The sequence below is a fragment of the Pinus tabuliformis genome, chromosome 3_1 (genome assembly GCF_031772625.1).
Source record: "Pinus tabuliformis cultivar Carrire ecotype Pingquan chromosome 3_1, CPIR1, whole genome shotgun sequence".
NCBI lineage: Eukaryota > Viridiplantae > Streptophyta > Pinopsida > Pinales > Pinaceae > Pinus > Pinus tabuliformis.
The window spans coordinates 848,248,166-848,271,081 of NC_142301.1; the positions used below are offsets into that span (position 1 = coordinate 848,248,166).

The following is a 22,916-nucleotide window of genomic DNA, read 5'->3' on the forward strand; positions in this document are numbered from 1 at the left end:
TTATTAATACCAAATAGATTGTGGAAGATTGTGCATGCTTCATTGGTATCTTTCTACGAAGACTGTAATTTGGTATGGGTATGTTGCCTCACATATATGATGCATGGTTGGTGCGTGGTTGCTATTTAAATCATTGAAACATATAAAGTCAAATTACAATGTTGTTTTGGAGATAATTGCATAAATATATCCTATTTTTTTAACTATTTTGGGCCCAGCTCCACTTCTATCTCTAGGGATTTATTTCTAGTTGAAATCTTTTGAGGTCTTCATTTTTGCTGAGATAATGGCCAAAATCAATAATTTTTTAGAGCTATTGAGCACATTAATGTTGTCTACTGTTGAAGACACAGTGAAGGTCAACAAAGACACTCTCTTTGACATCCAAACCTGTCTACAAAATGCACAAGAGAAAATTGATTTTTTGCAGTGTGAAACTCAGCTATAGCAAGAAGAATTAAAACAGAGGAATCATCATTCTGAACCTGTTTCTGTTCAAAACAATGAAACAGACTCCCATAAACAGCAAGACAATATTGTTGAAGTTCATTCAGATGCAGTACCCAATAAAACAACAGTTGTATATGTAGATGCAGAAACTCAGTCTGCACTTCCCAAGCTCATCATCAGACCTTGGGAACAGCTTTTCCACAACAAGCACAGAACTGGTCTTGGATATGACAAGGACTTGTCTTTTCATATTCCAGACTACTCAAAGCCCATTCAGTTTCAGAGTGTTGGATTCATTCATGACAGTGCACCTGCTCCTCATGACAGTTCACCGCTAGCTGTTCCGGATTCTACCCTTCTTCCACAGCAACAACAACAACAGATCGTAAATGCCAACACTATGACCGAGTTGGCCATTTGAAAGATCATTGTTTTGATCTTCATCCATGTAAGAACTGTCATAAAACCAGCCATTCTTCACACAGATGCTTTAGAAACAAACGTCCTGCAAAAACAAAGATTCATCTTGGATAGATCGCTTCCTGGCAATGGGCATCAACAGCCAAGAAGATATTCCAAGCACATGTTAGAACTTGTTCCAGAGTATTGAACAGTCTTGCAGTTAAGTTTTCTCCATCATCTCACCTTGTATCTAACAAGGGGGGAATGATGGTCATCCACAAGCTTCAAAGTCACATCAAGCGAGCCTGAGCCACAACCTGCCACACCAGTTTCAAAGTTGTAGCCAGAGACAAAGATACCCATGAGCATGCCTTCAATTGGTAATCTGGGACACTTCCTCTAGTAGAAGACTTCAACTTCTTGCCAGTTTCAGAAGTATTCCAAGAACAAAATTGAGGACACTTCCTCTAACAGAAGACTCTAGCTTCTTGCCAGTTTTGGAAGAGTTCCAGGAATTGCATTAAGCATTCCAGAGTTGTTGGTCATCCTTAAACCATCATAGGTTGAGACTTCCCTTTTTAGGTTGAAGTTCTCCCTTTTATGCGGGGTGAGACCTCCCTTTCATGGTTGAAGGTTTCCCTCTTTAAAACAATAGGAGCACTTCCTCTAGCAGAAGACTTCAGTTTCTTGCCAGTTTTGGAAGAGTTCTGGGAACTGCACTAAGTGTTCTAGTGTTGGTGGTCATCCTTAAACCACCGCCCTTTATACCAACATTTCAGAGAGCACATTCAGCCTAATGTTGCCCTGCATTTTTGCACATTTTGTATTACAACGCTCTTCTTGGACTCATACATAACCCTTCGGATTAAAGGGGGGAATGTTGGACACCTAATCCACAATGGGTTAGTGTGGAAGCCGAATAGACAAAAGGAGTCCAAGAGACCTTGGGATGTGAAACCCAACGGTCACAACATGTACTATAAATGTAAATCATTTGTTAATAAAAATTGTACTCTCATGATTTATCCTTCAGATTATTCTTGCTGCCCATGTGTGTTTAACACAGAATGAGATGATCTTTAGATCAATCTTGCACCTCTCGGAAAGAGGAATCCAATAAAAATATTATCTCCATCACATGAGTTGTCCAAGGTGGAGTTTGGCCCTAATTTCCAATTTTAACAGCTCCAAACTTGTCAAGTTGGCCCTCCTTCAAGTCAAGTCGACCCCAGTTGAAGAGACACCCATTCAAGCCAACTAGAACATTATATAAGGCACTCAACCTCCTCATTCTTGCACAATTCGATCCCACACAACAAAGTATAGTTTGGGCAACCAAGTGAAGAAGAAGAAGGACAAACATATCTCTAGCATCTTTTCTTCTTTCTTTGACTTTGCATGTGTGATTGTCTCTCCTTCTGTAGCTTTGCACATGTGAACTTCTGGATAGTTTCTAGGAAGTAGTGCCAAAATTTTGGACAACATATTCTAGGCAGAAGGGCCGAGTTTCTGGGTAGTTTCTAGGAGGCCGAATTTCGGCCTAGACAGATCAGACAGGGCCAAGTTTGTTGGGTTTAACAATAGGGAAGTTTGATCATGTTGACCATTGTCTTGCTGGTCAAGTTGACAATCATATTTGACTAGCAGAATTCAGTGTATCTCTTTTTGAATTGAAGGATTTCTCTAAGGAAAAGGTTGTTGAGTATTTACTATTTTACCCTAAGTGGGTTTTCTCAGGGTAAATCTTGTTTTATCTTTGCGCATTGTGATATCTACTATCCTTGTGCATTTATGGTTGAATTTCTGAAGTTTAATTGCTTAATGATAAACTGAAAACGCTAAAAGAATCTCTGCATAATTAGAAGTGGTTATCAATTTTTCATAAATTAGTGTTGAAATGTGTAGCTTGGGAGGTACTCCCACAACCCCTAGGGTACTGGGTTTGTGAGGAGTTGACCCATGAAAATGAAGCTTTGTGGGAGATGTACCTAAGCAGTGGGTTTTGTACCTCAGTCACAGAACCGATGACCTATAAGGTGTTTTGTGGAGGGTCCCAAGGTTAAACAGGGGTGTTGGGAGGGCTAGAAGAGGTAATAAATTAGGAACGCTGCTTGGGAAAGGTAACCATAGTTATTTGAAGCATAATTAGGGTTGTTGTTGTGCCCTAACCAAACTTCAGAAGTTGCAAAGGTACTAGGACAAGACGAGCAGAGAAAAGGTATGTTTGGTCTCTTCTTGTTGATGATGGTTTGCTAAGAGGGATGAAATCCTAGTTTAGGATAGTGTTGAGAAGCCAAAAGACCAAGAGTTAGGAGGGTTGCAGTGCCTTGCTCCAACCCCTAAGTGTAGACTTAAGAAGGACTTTGGTTTTGCTGGAAGAGCTACAATTAGGTGAGCTCAGGACTGATTCTTGAAGGACCAAGAAAGGAGGTCAAAGGAGAAGATCACATCAACCCAAGTTCATTCTGGGAGGAGGACATCTTGTAGTGATAGGTGGCAACCCTCCATGCCCTAAGTGTGTCTTCATTGGGCAACATAGGAATACAATAGTGGGAAGAAAGTCCCTAAGAGTTGTTTCCTTGAAGGACTAAGGAACAATTAGTTGGGAAAGAAGTCCCAAAGGAGCCGAGGAGCAACAGTGGGCAATTGAGAGTTGTGCACAAACAGAGTTGTGAACAACTTGACAAGAGTCTCGATGTGTTGATGTGTTGAAGGACGAACAATCAACTAGAGAGCGAGTGAAGCCAAATTCAATGACCTAATGGAGCTGGTATATTGATAGAGGTTGTTAGGCCAGGAGGTAACTCCTCAAATCAACTGTGTTTATTCATTTAGATTGTTCATAGTTATATACATGAGGGAGTGACTCTTGGATTTCACTTCCCGATGACTCTTCCTTTTCCATTTATTATTTACATTATTTACAAATGTTCACCCAATCCCCATGATTAGGTGTCAACATTCCCCCCCTCAGTTTGAAGGGATGTTAGTGAGTCCAAGCATCGTTCTGAATCTTTCAAGCTTTTCTCTTCCAAGCGCTTTGGTGAAGATGTTTGCAATCTGCTCATTAGTGGAACAATGGCGTAGATGGATTGTCTTGGCCTCAACATGATGTCGAATCAGATGGTATTTTGTATTGATGTGCTTCATTCAATCATGGAACTTTGGGTTCTTGGCCAACTTTATTGCAGAGGTGTTGTCAATCATGAGTGGAGTTGAATGTACTTGTTTTACCTGCAAATCTTCCAAAATTTTCCTGAGCCACACAATTTCTTTTGTTGCCTCAGCTGTTGCCACATATTCTGCCTCTGTTGTGGAATCTGCTGGTACTGATTGCGTGATCTCCAGGAGACAACTCCTGAGCCAAGACTCATAGCATAACCAAAAGTAGATACCCGAGTTTCTTTATCTCCATCGAAGTTTGAATCAAAGTATCCAATCAAGTTGAAGTCGCCCACCTGTGTATACTTGAGTCCAAAGTCTTGAGTTCCCTTCAAGTACTTTAGAACTCTTTTTGCAGCAGACTAATGTCCCCCATAAGGCTTTTGCATAAACCTGGAGAGGATTCCAACAACAAAAGAAATGTCTAGTCTGGTAGTAGTCAGGTAGTTGAGACTTCCTACAAGATGTCTATACTTTGTTACATCCTCAAATTCTTTTCCTTCAATGGATGTGAGCTTTAAGTTTTGTTCCATTGGAGTAGTTAAAGGATTGCACTCAGCCATGCCAAACCTGTTCAACAAATCTCCAATGTACTTCTTTTGAGAAAGGAATATGTTGATTTGGAATAGCATCAGATGTGCTCTAGCCATGAAAATTGATGGAGGCTAAAACACATGAGATCTCCAAAACCCATAAATGGTTTGGGAACATTCTAACCGGTTTGGGAGATATTAAAATAATTAATATTTTTAATGGAGTTTCTAAGTCTAAACTTAGGAAAAATAAAATATTAATGGGTATTAATATAAAACTGGGTTAGAAGGTTCCAAAAGTCATGGATCAAGTCAAATATAATCTTAGCTGTTGATTAGAGATTTAATCTCGGTTGTTGATAGACAAACGAAAAAAGTATAAGAAGAGGCTTGAGGGTCAGTTGGAGAATACACCAGAGTGATCAGTCATTCATTTTGATAGAGCGGGGTTGCTAAGAAAAGTTGAATCAGTGATCAGCAGTGAGAGGCAATGAGTACGAGGTAGAGAGGCAGAGATAGTACTGGGAGACCAACACAGAAGCAGAGAGAGAGAGAGCAGCAGCCAGTCCAGGCTACACAGAGCCCAACTGAGGCAGCGTAGAGCCCAAAGAGATTGTATCATCCACGCAGAGGGCAGAGGGAGTGACGCAGAGGCTCCCAGAGGCTGTGTAGTGCCTCAAAGGGCTGACGCAGGTCAGCAAGAGGCTGACGAAGTGGCCAGAAGGGCAAGCGCTGAACTTTAGTTGTGCAAGAGAGGGTTTCATGGGAACAGTTTTTTGAATACCTATTTCCAGATATAGACGTATTGATGCTGTGTATTTTTCTGTGTCGAGTGAGCCGGTTAGGCACCTAGGTGTACTCAGATAGATTGCATAATAATATAACCCTCAGAATAGCTGCACGGGTTTTCCCATTGGGTTTTTCGGGGACATTTGTCCAAAAATAACAGTGTCACTTGTGTGCTTGTTTTCTTTCAATTGATGATCTGTAGATGTTGTGACTGTATTGTGTTTATTTCGATATTTAAATATATTAAACAACTTGTTCGAATTAAACAAGTAGAAGAGATAAACCAACAGAATACAGATTAATTTTCTAATGGATAAACTTAGAAAATTCAACATGGTACCAGAGGGTGGTTGCAGATCATAGGAAAACTGAAGGCATCAGCGTAGCAGAGCATTTGCAGCAAATTCAGCTGTCTCAAGTGACAGAGTTGATCCTTGCAGAAAGTGACAGAGGAAGGAGTGACGCAAAGGGACTGTGTCATTAGTCTGGGCTAGAGAGAGGCAGCACAAAGGCTGAGGAGGGCAGAAACAGGCTCATGCAGAACTACGCAGAGGCCAGGTGGGCTGACGCAGTTGGCTGAGGGAGTTGTTTTACAGGTGTCAGGATTGCGCAGAGCCAAGAGGTTCAATCCTTCAGTTGCTGGGGCATAGGAGGCTGTGGGTAGTTTATGGAGGAAAGTTGGTGGGGTACTATGGTCAGAACGGTACCTAACAGGGCAAGACCAAGGTGGAGAGAGTTGCTACCAAGGCGGATTTCTAGCCAAGGAATCCGGATCAGTGTTGTAGTTGCACAGACGATCAGAGTGGGGCAACTTGACATTGGCAGAAGGATTTCCAGGAGGGAAATTGGGACTTAGAGGGAGTCTAAAAGAGAACTCCAGACGAGAAGTAGAGAGACTCAGCAGGAGACGAACAGAGGACTTCCAAGAGGGAAGTAGAGAGACTCGGAGGAGTCGACAAAAGAGCAGCGAGATGGACGTGAATGCACTGAGAGATCAAGATAGGCTGAACAGAGTGTCCAACTTTGTGGTCTGGAAGGCCAAGATCTTTTCCATTCTAGACAGACATCATATCAAGGGCTTCGCCTTGAGAGTAATGGCTGTCCCAGTTGACCCGATAGCTAATGAAAGGTACGAGGAGGCAATGGCGAAGGCTAAGTGCATCATCCTTGATGGGGTCAAGGATCATGTGGTACCACATATTGCCGAGAAGGAAACGACAAAGGAGATGTGGGATGCCTTGAAGACATTGTACCACCATACTTCCGTGCAGAGGAAGATTCTCTTGGAGAATCAGCTAAGGGCATACCAGATGCAGAAGGGAGAGTAGATAGATGTCTTCCTCGGTCGCTTGAAGGAGATTCGTGACCAGCTAACTTCCATAAGGACCACGTTGGATGAGGAATTGATGGTGAGAACCGCACTAGATGCAGTTTCCGAGAATTGGGAGGTATTTGTCCAAAGCGTATTGGGCAGGACGAGTCTTCCAGATTGCGAAGAAATGTGGGCAGCTCTTCTTCAAGAAGAGATCAAACCACTGACCAAGATGAGGAGCAGTGGGAAAGGAGTCAAGAGGAAGAGGATGCGGCTCTAGCATCTACGGGAAAGTAGGAGAAGAGGAAGAAGAAGGACCTCTCCAAGGTCAAGTGCTTCCATTGTGGAGAACTGGGTCATTTTGCGAACCAGTGTCCAAGGAAGAAGAACAAGGGAGAGGTTTCTGACTCGAAGGCAGCACCAGCGAGGGCGGAGAAAGAAGTCAAGGAGGATGATGATTGCGCCATGAGTGCTCATGTGCCACTTGAGAAGAAGTGGGGAGACATCGAGCTGTAGTCAGATGAACTACAGGCGATGAGGAGCAAGATCCTTGAGGTACCCAACCTCTTGGATTATACCTTGCTACGGGAGCCTTGCAGAGGAGTAGTGGGACTGGCGGATGTGGGTAGAGACGGATGCGAATGAAGCAGCAGAGAGTGCTACAGTGCAAGAGTCCCCGAGCAGCGCAAGGCTAACAGGCTGCAACAGTGCGAGAGGCACGGGAGTGTTGCACCAGTGAAGGATGGCACAGAGAGGTGTGCAATGGTGCAAGATGCAGGGAGTTGTTGTAGCAGCGCAGAGGTTAGTAGAGGGAGCACTTGTTAGCGGCGAAGGGAGCTTCAGCATCGAGAGTGTTTCTAGCTTGACAAGGATGTCAAAAGTTGGGTGGATCAACTACTTACTTCTCAGTAACTAAGTTGCAGTGCAGTAGCAGTATGCAGTAGCACGATGCAGCGTGATGAGAGGGGATGCAGTGCAGATGCAGTGCTGGGAGAATAGACCAGCAACATCGCGGATGCAGAGGGAGCTGTCTTACGGATGCAGTAGTGGTAGTGGCAGGGCCATGGGCAGCAGTACAGGATGCAGCAGTGAGAGGATGTTGGGCGGGGAAGCCTAGCATCAGCACAGGTACCGGTGCCAAATAATCAAGGTGATGCTTAGTGTGGAGTATTATTAGAGCACAGTGCTCGCTAAGAGGGAGTGTTGATTTGGGGTAGCATCGGATGTGCTCTAGCCATAAAATTGGTGGAGAGGCTAAAGCATATGAGATCTCCACGACCCATAAATAGTTTGGAAAGATTCTAACCGGTTTGGGAGATATTAAAATAATTAATATTTTTAATGGAGTTCCTAAGTCTAAACTTAGGAAAAATAAAATATTAATGGGTATTAATATAAAACTGGGTTAAAAGGTTCCAAAAGTCATGGATCAAGCCAAATATAATCATAGTCGTTGATTAGAGATTTAATCTCGGACGTTGATGGACCAACGAGAAAAGTATAAGAAGAGGCTTGAGGGTCAGTTGGAGAATACACCAGAGTGATCAGTCATTCATTTTTCTAGAGCGGGGTTGCTAAGAAAAGTTGAATCAGTGATCAACAGCGAGGGGCAATGAGTACGAGGCAGAGAGGCAGAGACAGTATTGGGAGACCAGCACAAAAGCAGAGAAAGCGAGAGCAACAGCCAGTTCAAACTACGCAAAGCCCAGCAGAGGCAGCGTAGAGCCCAAAGAGACTGCGTCATCCACGCAGAGGGCAGAGGAAGTGACGCAGAGGCTCCCAAAGGCTGCACAGTGCCTCAAAGGGCTGATGCAAGTCAGCAGGAGGTTGACGCAATGGCCAGAAGGGCCAAAGCCGAGCTTCAGTTGTGCTGGAGAGGGTTTCGTGGGACAGGTTTTCTGAATACCTGTTTCCAGATATAGAGGTATTGTTGCCATGTAGTTTTCTCTATCGGGTGAGCCAGTTAGGCACCTGGGTGTACTCTAGATAGACTGCATAATAATACAACCCTCAGAATAGCTACACCGGTTTTCTCACATTGGGTTTTTCCGGGGACATTTGTCCAAAAATAACGATGTCACTTGTGTGCTTGTTTTCTTTTAGTTGATGATCTGTAGATGTTGTGACTGTATTGTGTTTATTTCGATATTTAAATGTAAATAACTTGTTCGAATTAAACAAGTAGAAGAAATAAATCAACAAAATACAAATTAATTTTCTAACGGATAGACTTAGAAAAGTCAACAAAACATAAACTTCGGATGTTGAGTTACTTCAATACCAAGATAGTAATGAACATAGCCCAAATCAATCATTTCAAAACCTTTCCTCAATTCCTTCTTTATGGATGCAATGTAGCTCTCATTGTTCCCTGTCATCAAAAGATCATCTACATATACCACAAGATATAAAATTGTTTTGCCAACTTTCTTGACAAACAAAGTTGCATCATCAAAATCATAATGTTTGAAGTTGAGTTTCAGAAGATGCTCAGTTAACTTTTCATACCAGGCTCGCGGTGCTTGCTTGAGGCCATACAACGATTTCACAAGTTTGCATACTTAATGTTCATATCCTTTCACAGCAAATCCTTCAGGTTGGGGCATAAAAACATTATCTTTCATATCTCCATTAAAGAAAGCAGTTTTTACATCTATTTGACGGACTTTCCAACCATTCTGAGCTGCTAGGGCAAAGAACGTCCGGATGGTAGCCCATTTTGTTGTGGGGGCAAAAGTATCCTCATAATCGACCCCTTCCTTCTGTGCAAAACCTTTTGCCACAAGTCGGGCTTTGTGCTTGTCAAGTGAGCCATCAGCTTTATCTTGTTCTTGTAGAACCACTTGTAGCCAATTGGTTTGGTTCCCAGTGGACGATCAACCAGCTTCCAAGTGCCATTCTTTATCAAGGCATCATACTCCTTTTGCATCGCTTCTTTCCATTCATCATGAGAAGTGGCTTCTTTGAAGGAAGTTGGTTCAAAATCTGTAGACAAATACAATTCACAATCATAAGAAACATCCATATCAACAGGTGAATCAGAATCATCTACATCACCTCCATTTTGCCTAGTTGAATTTCTTGTTCCTGTCTTTCCAACCTCATCAAGATGAACACTTTCAAGTGTCTTTGTCAGCCACTTTTGGGGACCTTTCTGAGATGGTCCAAGCTGCTCAGTTGATTGCATTGGGAATGAATCAAGATTGAGTCTCCCAATTTTGTCAATCACATCACTCAAAGTATCATCTGTGGTTGAAGTTTCATGTGGAGGAGAGAGTGTTTCAGAAGAAGATTCCATAGATTGATCTAGTATAAGAATCCCCCCTTCAATATGTGGAATTTTATTATCAAATTCTTGAAATGATTTTGCATTTCTGAATCTATCCAAGCGATCAAGTTGTCGCTCAACAACATTGTCAGCTTTGGAAGATTCAATAAAGATTATCTCTAGATACAACAATCTTTTTATTAACTTCATCATAGAGACGATACACTTTGGAGGTATTTGAATACCCCAAGAAGATACACTTACGACTTCTTGCACCAAGTTTATTTCTATGTACTTTTGGTATCAAAGCATAACAGGTGGAACCAAAGACCCTGAGATGCTTTACCGAAGGAATGTGGCCATACCATATTTCATAAGGAGTCTTGTTTCTAATAGCATTAGATGGACATCTATTCTTTACGTATACAACACATAGATCTGCATCAGCATAAAACATCAATTTTACATTCTTGAAAAACATCATGGAATGTACCATGTTTAAGATTGTCCTATTCATTCTTTCAGCTACTTCGTTTTGTTGGGGATTATAAGGCACAATTGTTTGATGTTTGATCCCACGCTGGCGAAGATAGTTTTCAAATTCATTTGAAGTGTATTCTTTTCCATTATCAGTGCGAATAGAGCCAATATGAGATTGTGCATCATTTTCAATCCATGTATGAAAGTTCTTGAATGTTTGAAAAGCATCAGATTTGTTCTTCAATAAATAAACCCAACACATTTTGGTGTAGTCATCAATAAATGTCATCATATATTTATTTCCATTTGTAGAAGGAACAGGCATTGGACCGCATAAATTTGAATGAATGAGTTCAAGTTTTCTATGTGCTCTGGAATGTGAATCATGAAAAGATTGTTTGCTATGCTTTCTTAGAATGCAAGCATCACATTGCTTAAGTTTCCTAGGAATTGTAGGAAAACCAGTAACACCATTTTTCTTCAACAAGTGAAGGCTGTCATAGTACAAGTGTCAAAATCTAGCATGCCATAATAGACTTGATGGGAATGTACCTTCATCATAATGAGAATTGTATGAGAAATTTTGTGCACAAGCAGAGGTACCTTTCAGCTTGAGAAGCCTTTCTTCTTCTATCCCAGTCATGACAAGTGAGTGATCTGATGCTTTCCTCACCTCAACCTTGCCATCAAACATATGAATGGAGTGTCCTTGCTGGCGAATGAGGACCAAGGACAACAAGTTTCTCCTCAGCTGTGGCAGATATAAAACATCATGCAGAAGAAAGTCTGGAAGACCAGACAATTTGAGCCTGATTGTGCCAAGCCCTGATGGCTTGAGTTTTGATTTGTCCACAAAGTATACTGCTCCATCAACATTGTCAATAAATTCTTCAAAAAAATATCTTCTAAAATTCATGTGGCAAGTTGCTCTTCAATCAAGCAACCAATCATTTTCCAAGAAGCAAGTGAAGCATTAAACAAGTCTTCATTTACTCCAATGTTACAATGTGCCACATAATGAACGGTTTCAGGTGCTTTACCTTTCTCTGTCATTGGTTTTACCTTTGGGTTGATTTCTTTCCTGCTCAATTTTGTCCCCGGACAACTTGCATGTGGATGCATCATGTGATCCATCTCTATTGCAACATATGCAATGCAAATCAGACTTTTCTCCTTGAGAGAATCTGCCCCCCCTGCCTCTGAAATTTCTTCTTCATCTTCCTCTTCGACCATCTCTTCCTCTGGAAGAATCTTGAGTAAGATTCTTCTCTCTATGTGCAAGACACACAGCTTCTTCAGAAGAATGAGGAGTTGTCTTCTTCCCAAAAGCTTTCTCTCTCTCAGCAAAGTTGTCTTCCTGCATAATAGATTTTACTTTTGATGCAAGAGCAAGAGGATCATCATTTTGTAATTCAAGGCTGAACAATTTAATCATCAGTTGAACAACTTCAAGCGCAGAGTGTGAGTCATAGAGTTCCTTCAATTTTTGTAAGGCTTCAAAAGCATTTGAAAATGGTGAAATATGGCGACTCACCTCTTCATTTACAGATGTTGCAATCAAGGCATAGGCCTTGCTGTTCTTGTTTTCCCAAATGGCGAATTCCTTGTCTAAAGTAGGCTTTGTTGGTTCATTGGCTCCTTTTCCAATACAAACTCCTTTCCACAGCTCATTAAAAATGAGAGTGTGTTTGATCTTCTTGCGACCATTCTGGATAGTCTCCTTCCCGGTGAGAACCACTCCCATAATAGATATCAATTAATGCATTGTAAAATTTGTGTGCTGTAAAAAAAAGATACTTTTGTTGCAAAATTTCACTCCTGGTGGTAAAAATCTACTTCTGATATATATATTGCAAAGGTATATTTGAGGGAGGTGTTATTTGGGGGAAGGTGTATATAGGGAGAGTGTATATGGGGTAGGTAGTATGGGAGGGTTGACTGTTACATATTAAAATCACATGAGACAATGGTTAACATATGGCGGGACTGTGGCATATGGTGGATTATGGCAGTGTATGGTATGGGGAGTGCGGTATTGTTATGAGCCAACTGTGGGACGCAATATTGTTATACAGGTCAGCGTGGATTGGAGGTTTCGCATTGTTGCTAAATACACAACGATTGTTGCATATGTTGTAGTAATACACAATAACTATTGCATATGGAGGTTTCAAACAACGACGACTGTTGCATATGGAGGTTTCGAACAACGACGACTATTGCATATGGAGGTGGTATAACGTATGGTGGTTTGAGACAATGACCAACGTAGGTTTGGAGTGGTGGTATCGGTGGAGGGGCCGAGTGGTGGTATCGGTGGGGTAGTGGTATTACACAGTCGACCATTAAGCAACGGACGTAAAACTGGGAGGACTACATACACTATTCAAACATTATACCATTGAGCCATACGACATTAAGAAAAACATTGGAATTCAATACCATTCCAACCAGCATAGTCAATGCAGAGTCCTCCAGTCATTTGATGTTGAATGCGCCTCCAACAAACCGTGCATCATACACCATGTCCAGGCGGCGCCATCACCAGAACGAGGTCTCGGTTTCCACACGACCAGCAGGGGCTCGATAGGTCTCGACGCTCGACGGTGGAGTGGTATGGGGAGACGAGTCGTTTACCCAGCAACATTCAGGCAGGGAATAGAAAACGCATATGACAGTGTATGGAAGGTGGGTTTAGGCCTCGGAGCATGGCAGAGGTGTCAGTTCTGCAAAATAGGCAGAACATAGGCACGAGGGAGTTACAAGGGTAGAGAGGAAAGCCAAAAATGGAGATGGCTCTGAAACCGTGTCATGCCAGGAGTTAACTCCTCAAATCAACTGTGTTTATTCATTTAGATTGTTCATGGTTATATACATGAGGGAGTGACTCTTGGGTTTCATCTCCTGATAACTCTTCCTTTTCCATTATTTATTATTTACATTATTTACAAATGTTCACCCAATCCCCTTGATTAGGTGTCAACAGAGGCAGATTGGGGTTGCTGCAGATTGGGGGCCAAAGGACTGGGCAGGTGTTTTTAGGGTACGACCGATAGGATCTGAGAGAGCACGCTACATAAGCCAGATGGTCAGTGTATCTTGTTCAAGGTAGATTGGTTATCGAAGTGACTGACACCAAACCCTAGTTGTATATCTTTGTATCAGTGGATGTATGAGGGCCATTATCCCTACTACAAGAGACCTAGACTATTGTATTATCAGTTGATTAATATAACAAATTTGGTTTGTTGTCAAAATTTGTAAAAAGTTTTCTATCTTTTGTGCACTAGTAGATTTACTGTTGTATATTGTTCCACTATGCAAAGTAGTTTGTTGTGATACTTGGATTGGTAGCATCAGTGATTGTAAGATTCTAACCTAGACTCTGATATCGTGGAAAAATAACAAAAAACCCAACAACTTTTCTTCAAGAGAAATTATTCTTCAACAAGGTTTACAAATCCAATTGGTCTAGAGATTTGTGCCAAAATCCAAGTCAAAATACTAGTCAAACCTAGACAAATTCCAGCAAGTCAACATTGGTCAAACAAGCCAAATTACACATAAGTCAACATTGGTAAAACAGTCAATATATGGTCAAATTTCAGCCCTGCAGCCCCTACAGTCAACTACAGTATGCTCCTATGGTCAAATACACACTATGGTCAACTCTGGTAAATGTTCAAACCAATTACTGAGTGAAACACTAGTCAACTTGGCCTCTTTCTATCACACGTGTGGCTGCTCTAGAAGAGAGAAGATGTTGAATGATTGATGATGAAAATGAAGTGTCACATTATGTATATGTACTAGTCAAATGAGGGTGAATTAGCCGGAATGACACACCCTTTCAGGTGGTTGGGCCAACTTGTCCTCCTGGGCTGACTTGATACCCCAAAAATAAATTTATTTTGACTTTTCTTCAAGACCGACTTAGGCATGCTAGAATACCACCCGATGCTACAAAAAATCAGCAATAATGGAATCTCTTAAATTTACTCTCACTTAAGGGCTCAAAAAGTGCAAGTGCATTTTGGGGTTGCAACTATGCATACATATGATCAAGCTAGTGGAATGTGATATATGTGTGTGTATGCATGCATGTTTGAATTGTGAGAATTTCTGAATCTACACACCAGAAATCCTACTGCAATCACTGGTTTATCATCTCCTACTTGTTCTTTACATTCAACAAGTTCTTTAAATATTTAAACAAGGATGAAAACACTGTTGTAGCCTACACCTACCTACAAATCATGAATTGAAATAAACTGAGACAATCACACAAGGGACACTGTTATTTTTGGACAATCTTCCACGGAAAACCCCAATGTGGGAAAATCGATGCAGCATATAGAGGGTTTGTATTATTAAGTAGATTTCTAAATACAAATAGGGTGCCAAATCTAGCTCACCCAACAGAGAATAAACCTGGCAGACGTACCTCTATCTGGAGACAGATATTTTGGCAATCCAGCAACTGGATGATCAAACCCCACAAATGACAACTATTGTTCCTAGAGCTGGGCAACGATGGCTGCTCCAAGCTCTGCCCTGGAACTGCATCACCTCCTCTAAGAGTTGTGTCACCCTCCCAATGAACCGCCCTTGCTCAAAAGTCGATATGTTGAGCTAATGCTCTCTCTGCCCCATAGAAAACTCCAGCGCTACCTCTAGGGAACTACGTCAACCCCTCTAGCTTCAATGTCAGCCTCTCTACCTTTTGAGTCAGACCCACTAGCTTTTGCGTCGCCCTCTCTAGCTTCTGCGTCAACCCCACTAGCTTCTGCATCACTCTCTCTAGAGCTACGTTGTCTCTCCTGCTACTGCTCTGCCTTTCTGTTGTGTATCCTCAACCTTGGACTAAAGTCCCTCTGCCGAATTGCACCTCTCCCTACAACTCAGGTCACTTAACTCGATTTTCTCAGCAAACCACGCCCCAGAAAAATCAAACTCTTTTATCTCTTGGTGTATCTCCAACTGACCCTCAAGCCTCCTCTTATACTTTTCCTGTTGAGAAATCAACGGTCATGATCTAATCTCTGATCAACGGCTAAGATTAAAATAGACTTGATCCTCGTCACTTAGAAGATTCTCACCCATATTCTTATTAATACCCATTAATAATTCTATTTTCCTAAGTTTAGACTTAGGAACCCATTAAAAATATTAATTATTTTAATAACTCCTCATTCGGGTGGAATTTCTCCAAATAATTTCTAGGTTGTGGAGATCTCATGTGTTCTAGCCACTCCACAAAATTTCGGAGCTAGAGCACATCCGATGCTACCCAAAATCAGACTCCCTCTTAGCGAGGAATGTACTCTAACAATACTTCCACAAAGAAGCATTACACTCATCCATTGCATTGGTCCTCTATGTTGTTGATGCCCGGCCAGATGCCCTTTATCCACTGCATGGCTACTTCCTTTACTGTTGCCCATGACTTTGCCATTGCCAATGTTGCATCTGTACTACAACTCCCTCTCAAAATGCTGCATCATGTTGCCCATAGTACTACCACTGCTAACTGCTACACTGCAACTCAGTTGCTGAGAAGTAAGCAACTAATACTTCACCCAAAAACTGACATCCTAGTCAATATGGATGCCTCGTGATGTTGAAGCTACCTCTGTTGTTAATCTGTGCTAACCCTCTGCTGCCACTGTGCTACTACAAACTGCTTTGTGCCTCTCACACTGCTACAACATCCACTACAATACCTCAGAATTTGGCACTCTAGCTCTGCCACTGTCACTCCATCACACCTCACTCCAATCGACACCCGTCATTTTGCTACTGTCGTTAAGGGATCCCGTAATCGTATGTGATCCAAGAGTTTGGGCACCTCAAGGATCCTACCTATACATGTAGTCCTCCCGACTACAACTCGATGTCACCCCACCTCTTCTCCAGAGGTGCATGAGCACTCATGGCACACTCGTCATCCTCACCTTCCTTGTTTGTTTCGCTGGAGCAGCCTTTGATTCAAAAGCTTCCCCCTTGCCCTTCTTCCGGGGGCACTAACTGACATAATGTCCCAGTTCCCCACAGTTGAAGCATCTGACCTTGGTGATGTCCTTCTTCTTCCTCTTCTGCTGCACTTGATGTCCCGACGATGCAAGAGATGCATCCTCATCCTCCTCCTCCTCCTCCTCCTTGACTCGAGCTCCCTTGCCGCTACTCCCTGTCTTGGTCATCCTCCTAAGCTCTTCTTGTCGAAGAGCTACCCACATTTCCTCCCAACTGGGGCGAGTTTCTCTGCCCAAGATACTTTGGACAAAGGTCTCCCAGTCCTTAGTGACTGCATTCAGGGCAGTCCTGACCATGAAATCAGGATCTGGTGTACACCCCACGGAAGTCAACTGGTCGCGAATCCCTTGCAACTTGAGAAGGAAGGGATCGATCTCTTCTCCCTTCTGCATCTAGTACTATCTCAATTGATTTTCTAATAGCATCTTCTGTTAGATGGAAGAGCACTAATACAAGGTGGTCAGCGCCTCCCACATCGCGCCTTCACTGCAACTCAATTTCTGAGAAGTAAGCAATTGATACTTCACCCAAAAACTGATATCTTGGTCAGTATGGTTGCCTCGTGATGTTGAAGCTACCTCTGCTGCTAATCTGTGCTAACCCTCTACTGCCACTGCACTGCTGCAAACTGATTGTGCCTCTCGCACTGCTACAACATCCACTGCGCTGCCTCAGACTTTGGCACTCTAGTTGTGCCACTATCGCTCAATCACACCTCGCTCCAACTGACACCCGTCATTTTGCTATTGCCGTTAAGGGCTCCTGTAGCCATATGTGATCCAAGAGTTTGGGCACCTCAAGGATCCTGCCCATACATGTAGTCCTCCTGACTACAACTTGATGTCACCCACCTCTTCTCCAGAGGTGCATCAACACTCATGGCACAATCGGCATCCTCGCCTTCCTTGTCCGTTTTTGCTGGAGCAACCTTCGATTTAGAAGCTTCCCTCTTGCCTTTCTTCCGGGGGCACTGAGTGGCATAATGTCGCAATTCCCCACAATTGAAGCATCTGACCTTGGTGATGTCCTTATTCTTCCTCTTCTGCTGCACTTGCTGTCCCGATGATGCGAGAGCTACATCCTTCTCCTCCTCCTTGACTCGGGCTCCCTTGCGCTACTCTCTGTCTTGGTCATCCTCTTAAGCTCTTCTTGTCGAAGAGCTGCCCACATTTCCTCCCAAATAGGGAGAGTTGCTCTGCCCAAGATACTTTGGACAAAGGTCTCCCAGTCCTTGGTGACTGCATTCAGCGCAAACCTGACCATGAACTCAGGATTTGGTGTAGACCCCAAGGAAGTCAACTGGCCGTGAATCCCTTGCAACCTGAGAAGGAAGGGATTGATCTCTTCTCCTTTTTGCATCTGGTATTGTCTCAATTGATTTTCTAATAGCATCTTCTGTTGGACGGAAGAGCCCTAATACAAGGTGGTCAACGCCTCCCACATCTCCCTTACTGTGTCCTTCTCAACAATGTGTGGTACTGCATGTTCTTTGACCCCATCTATGATCATGCACTTGGCCTTAGCTTGGGCCTCCTCGTACTTCTTCATAAGATCAACATCGACCGACACAACAACTACCTTCAAGGCATAGTCCTTGATGTGATGTTTGTCTAGGATTGCCAGGATCCTAGCCTTCCAGATGACAAAATTGGATGTTCCATCTAATTTGTCCTTATCTCTCAACCCATTCATTAACATCTCTGCTAAAAAATAGGATTGGTTCTCTTCTCCCTCTCCTGCTGTCAATCTAGCAAGACTTGGATCTAAATTTCTTTGGCCCAAGAAACCCTCTAAGGAACAAGCTCCTTGAGACTCCCTCTGAGTCCTGATTTCCTTCACGGAAATCCTCCCACCAACTGTCGAATCACTTCCTCCCCAATCCTCCTTTACTGCTACAACCCGGATCTAGATTTCTTTGGCTAGAAATTTGTCAAGGCAGTGATTCCCTCTACCTTGGCTCTGTCTCTACAGACATTGTTCTGCACCAACAGAAACAGTGTCCCACTAGCTCCTCAAATCGAATCTTCTTTGCTCCCTCAGTTGCGCCAATTGACTGATCCAAACCTTTCAGGCTCTGCGCTGGCCCATAGAGCTGATGCAGTCACTGCATGGGCTCCTCCACTCTGGCTCTTTGTCACCCTCTACAAGTTCGAAATGATGACGCAGGCACTACATGAGCCTCTGCGTCACTCCTTTGGCTCTACGTCACTCCTCCAGCTGCTCTTCTGCCTCTGAAACATCGCTGTCACTCGGGACAGCTGCTCCTCTGCAGAAAATTTTCTAGATTTATCGACTGGTGTCTTCAGTCTCCTATTATCTGCAATCCTCTGATACTATGTGAGAATTTTTGAATCTACACATCAGAAATCCTACTGCAATTTTATCATCTCCTACTTGTTCTTTACATTCAACAACTTATTTAAATATTTAAACAACGATGAAAACACTATTGCAGCCTACACATACATACAGATCATGAACTGAAATAAACTGAGACAATCACACAAGGGACACCGTTATTTTTGGACAATCGCCCCCAGAAAAACCCAACGTGGGAAAACTTGTGCAAAATATAGAGGGTTTGTATTATTAAGCAGATTTTTGAATACAACTAGGGTGCCAAATCTAGCTCACCCAACAGAGAATAAACCTGGCAGAAGTACCTCTATCCGGAGACAGATATTTTGGCAATCCAACAACTAGATGATCAAACCCCACAGATGACAATTGTTGTTCCTAGTGCTGGGCAGCGATGGTTGTTCCAAGCTCTACGCTGGAACTGTGTCACCTCCTCTAGGAGCTGCGTCACCTCCCAGTGAACCTCCCTTGCTCAAAAGTCGACATGCTGAACTGCTGCTCTCTCTGCCCCACAGCAAACCCTAGCGTTGCCTCTAGGGAATTGCATCAGCCCCTCTAGCTTCTGTGTCAGCCCCACTAGCTTCTGCGTCAGCCTCTCTAGCTTTTGTTTCAGCCCCACTAGCTTTTGCGTCACCCTCTCTAGAGTTGCACTATTTCTCCTACTGTTGCTCTGCCTCTCTGCTATGTATCCTCGGTCTTGGACTGAAGTCCCTCTGCCGAACTACACCTCTCCCTACAACTCAAATCACTTAGCTCGACTTTCTCAGCAAACCATGCCCCAGAAAAATCGAACTCTTTTATCTCTTAGTGTATCTCCAACTGACCCTCAAACCTCCTCTTATACTTTTCCTGTTGAGAAATCAACAATCGTGATCTAATCTATAATCACAGCTAAGATTAAAATAGACTTGATCCTTGTCACTTAGAAGTTTCTCACCCATATTTTTATTAATACCCATTAATATTTTTATTTTCCTAAGTTTAAACTTAGGAACCCATTAAAAATATTAATTATTTTAATAACTCCTCATCCAGGTGGAATTTCTCTAAACGATTTCTGGGTTCTAGAGATCTCATGTGTTCTAGCCCCTCCACAAAATTTCAAAGCTAAAGCACATTCAATGCTGCCCAAAATCAACATGAATGTATGCAAATAGGTATAAATATACATATATATTATTTTCTCTCTCCTAATATGTACACACAATATATTTTCTTATATGATTATCATTTTTACCTAGCTATGTCTCTATGCCTCAATGTTTATATAATTTACCAACTTGAATTTGTACTCAATAGCTCGTATTTTCTACATTGTATCTTAAGGGATAAATCACGGGAAAACATTGCTTAAAATAGTTTGGCATACATGTATATGTGGAATTAAAAGAATTGACAAAAAAAAATCTTCCTCAATGTTATCTTCACATTAAAAATCCAAATAGCTACCATGAAAAGCATTTTTTAGAATTAGTCATCTTTAATTTTCTCGTATCCATCTTCAACCGAATAAGGTGAAGAGTCATATAGAAAAGCATGAAAAAGATCATTCATATTTAACATACCAAATCAGCAGTTGCACTCCTTATCGCATCCAACTTCGGGAAGCATGGCCGTACACTCTATCAACAAATATAACACGGGTAAATGTCTAGAGAAATAAACATTTTAAAAGGATTTCATATCCTACAAACTCTTAGTGCCACCTATAATGAAAGTGCTGTCACTGAGACAGTTACTACTTGCATGCTTCCTGTTTGGATGAATTTTTGTTTCCTTGAGAATCAAACTTCATAAATAAAATATCTAATTATAGATATATCTAGAACAACATTTTCTATTTGGAGCTTTAATCCTTTTAGAAATTTTCCAACTCTGATATCTTGTTAGATCATATGAAATCCCAGCATTCATGATCATGAACAGTAATCAAACTACTCTTCTAATAATAAAGCTGAAAACAGAAATTTGGTTTCATTGATTGACTCTTTGAGCTGTGCTGTAGTTTTCTAGTTTATGCATGCAGTTCCCACATGGAAGTGTATTTCTTTTAATGTGGCAAAATTAACAAGCTCTTCAGTTTCCTTATTGTTACAGCCTAGATATTGCTTTGGAAGAGGCTTATTGATAAATTAACTGCGTAGGAAAGGACCTTAAAAGGGCTTTTCCTAGAAATTTAAGTTGTAAGAGATATCTCAACAAAGAACCAATATGTTAAAACATCAAAGAAGTTAAAAAGGATGATTTAACAATATCCAAATAATAACATGTATAGGATAATATATGAAACAAATGATTAAAAAAACAGTTAAATATATGAAATGCCCCTTATCTGGACAGCAAGTCCTCTCATTTCGGGGTAAATTAAGGTCATGGGTTTGGATAGGAGACTATCGTAGCCATGTATCATGTTGGTAAGGTCCACTGTAAGGTGATCTCATTAATATATGGGCAGGTCATCTTAGAAGGGGTCTAACAGAACAAAAACTCGTATACATACCCCTAAATGCTGCTCATTTTGGTATGATCTCATTGTCATTCATCATAGTTCAAGATATTTGAAATTTCTACACATCTCTCATCTCTGCAATTAATGGATTGAAATGAAGTATTTTGGAACAATAGGAGGATGGTATGAAGGAGACATTACTTCATTAATGAGGTAGAATTTTGTCAATTTAAATAAATTTATTATTGATTTTCTGCATTAGAAGGGAACCGCTGCTTATGGGCTGCAACTACCTATTCTACGGGTGAATTTTGTAGCTTAGATGAGGGAAACAGGCATATTTGTGCATGATATTAGTAGCAGCTTGGTATGGAAAAGAAGAGGCTTCCATTTTAAGTGTGACAGTGGACTAGGGATATTGAACTAATGACAGGCCTGAGAGAATGTTTCAGCGGAAGCCCATCACTTTTGTTGAAGTTATGCAATCGACCATACACTTATTCTGCTCTACTGTGCAGAACCTATGTATTCTACAGCTAGCCAGATAAAAATCAGGGCTCCGAACAACCAATTTGCATATTTATGGTTTGAGCCAACATCAAATAAAAGACTACAAGACCAAAAGTTGAAACCATAAATCTATAGAAAAACTATGCACTTCAGCATTCTTCATCCCTCTTAAGTTACAGCTATGTATTATTTCATCGCCACTTGCCCATTTACTTGAAAGCATTGCAGATGATACACAGTTACGGTTCAATATCTGATGGTTTAATTTCATGTTTGTTTTTAGGTTTCTGAGTCATCACATTGTATGTTAGAATGTCTTCTAGGTCTGGCAGACCTCGACTAGAATGATAGGCCTCTTCCAGCCTTGGATGACCTTCTGAAGGCCTTGGTCTCTCCTTCAGCATCTCTAATCAGGCCTCATTCTGTTCCTCAAGGCTTACTTCCTTCCCTTCTTAGTACTTACCCGTTAGAAATTTTCCTGCACTATCTGGTTTATTTCACCTACTTGTTTAATTACTGAACAAGTTATTTAACCATATAAATACTAAAATAAACACAATGCAGTCTCAGCCATCTACAGATCATCAACTGAAAGAAATAGACAAATACACAAGGGACACCGTTATTTTTGGACATTCATCCCCGGAAAAACTCAACTTGGGAAAACCGGCACAGCGGTTCTGAGGGTTTTATTATTAAGCAGTTTTTCTTGAGTACAACTGGATGCTAAACTGGCTCATCCTACAGAGAAATCTATCTAGCAGTGATAGCTCTCTTCGGAAGCAGATATTTGGCAAGTCTGCTCCATGAAACTCTCTCCAACGCCTCTTTGAGGCTTTGCGTCAGCCCTCTTGGGCTCTGCGTCAACCTAGAACCCTCTGTGCCAACCTACAAATGCTCTGCATTGGCTCTCTGGCCCATTGTGTCACCCATGCATGCCCTCTAGCCCTCTGCGCAGTCACTCTGGCCCTCTACGTGGCCCTTTCTGGCTCTACGTAGCCTTCTCTGCCTCTGCGCTGGTCTTCCGACACTATCTCTGCCTCATTGTTCTGCACTCACTACCCCTCGCTGCAACTCAGATCACTGGTTCGATTTCTCTAAGCAAACCCCGCTCCAGAAAATCGAACTAACTGCTCAACTTGATGTATCTCCTACTGACCCTCAAGCCTC

General features: G+C 41.9%; 1 protein-coding gene across 1 annotated transcript in view; it reads right to left on the bottom strand.

Annotated features, from left to right (window-relative positions):
* SEX4 (dual specificity protein phosphatase (DsPTP1) family protein) overlaps window positions 1-22,916 on the bottom strand; it is a 417,122-nt gene that overhangs the window by 148,086 nt on the left and 246,120 nt on the right. Inside the window, exon 12 of the mRNA XM_089412062.1 lies at window positions 20,353-20,409. Within this exon, the coding sequence (XP_089268188.1) occupies window positions 20,353-20,409 (57 nt within the window). The remainder of the gene's footprint in view (window positions 1-20,352; window positions 20,410-22,916) is intronic.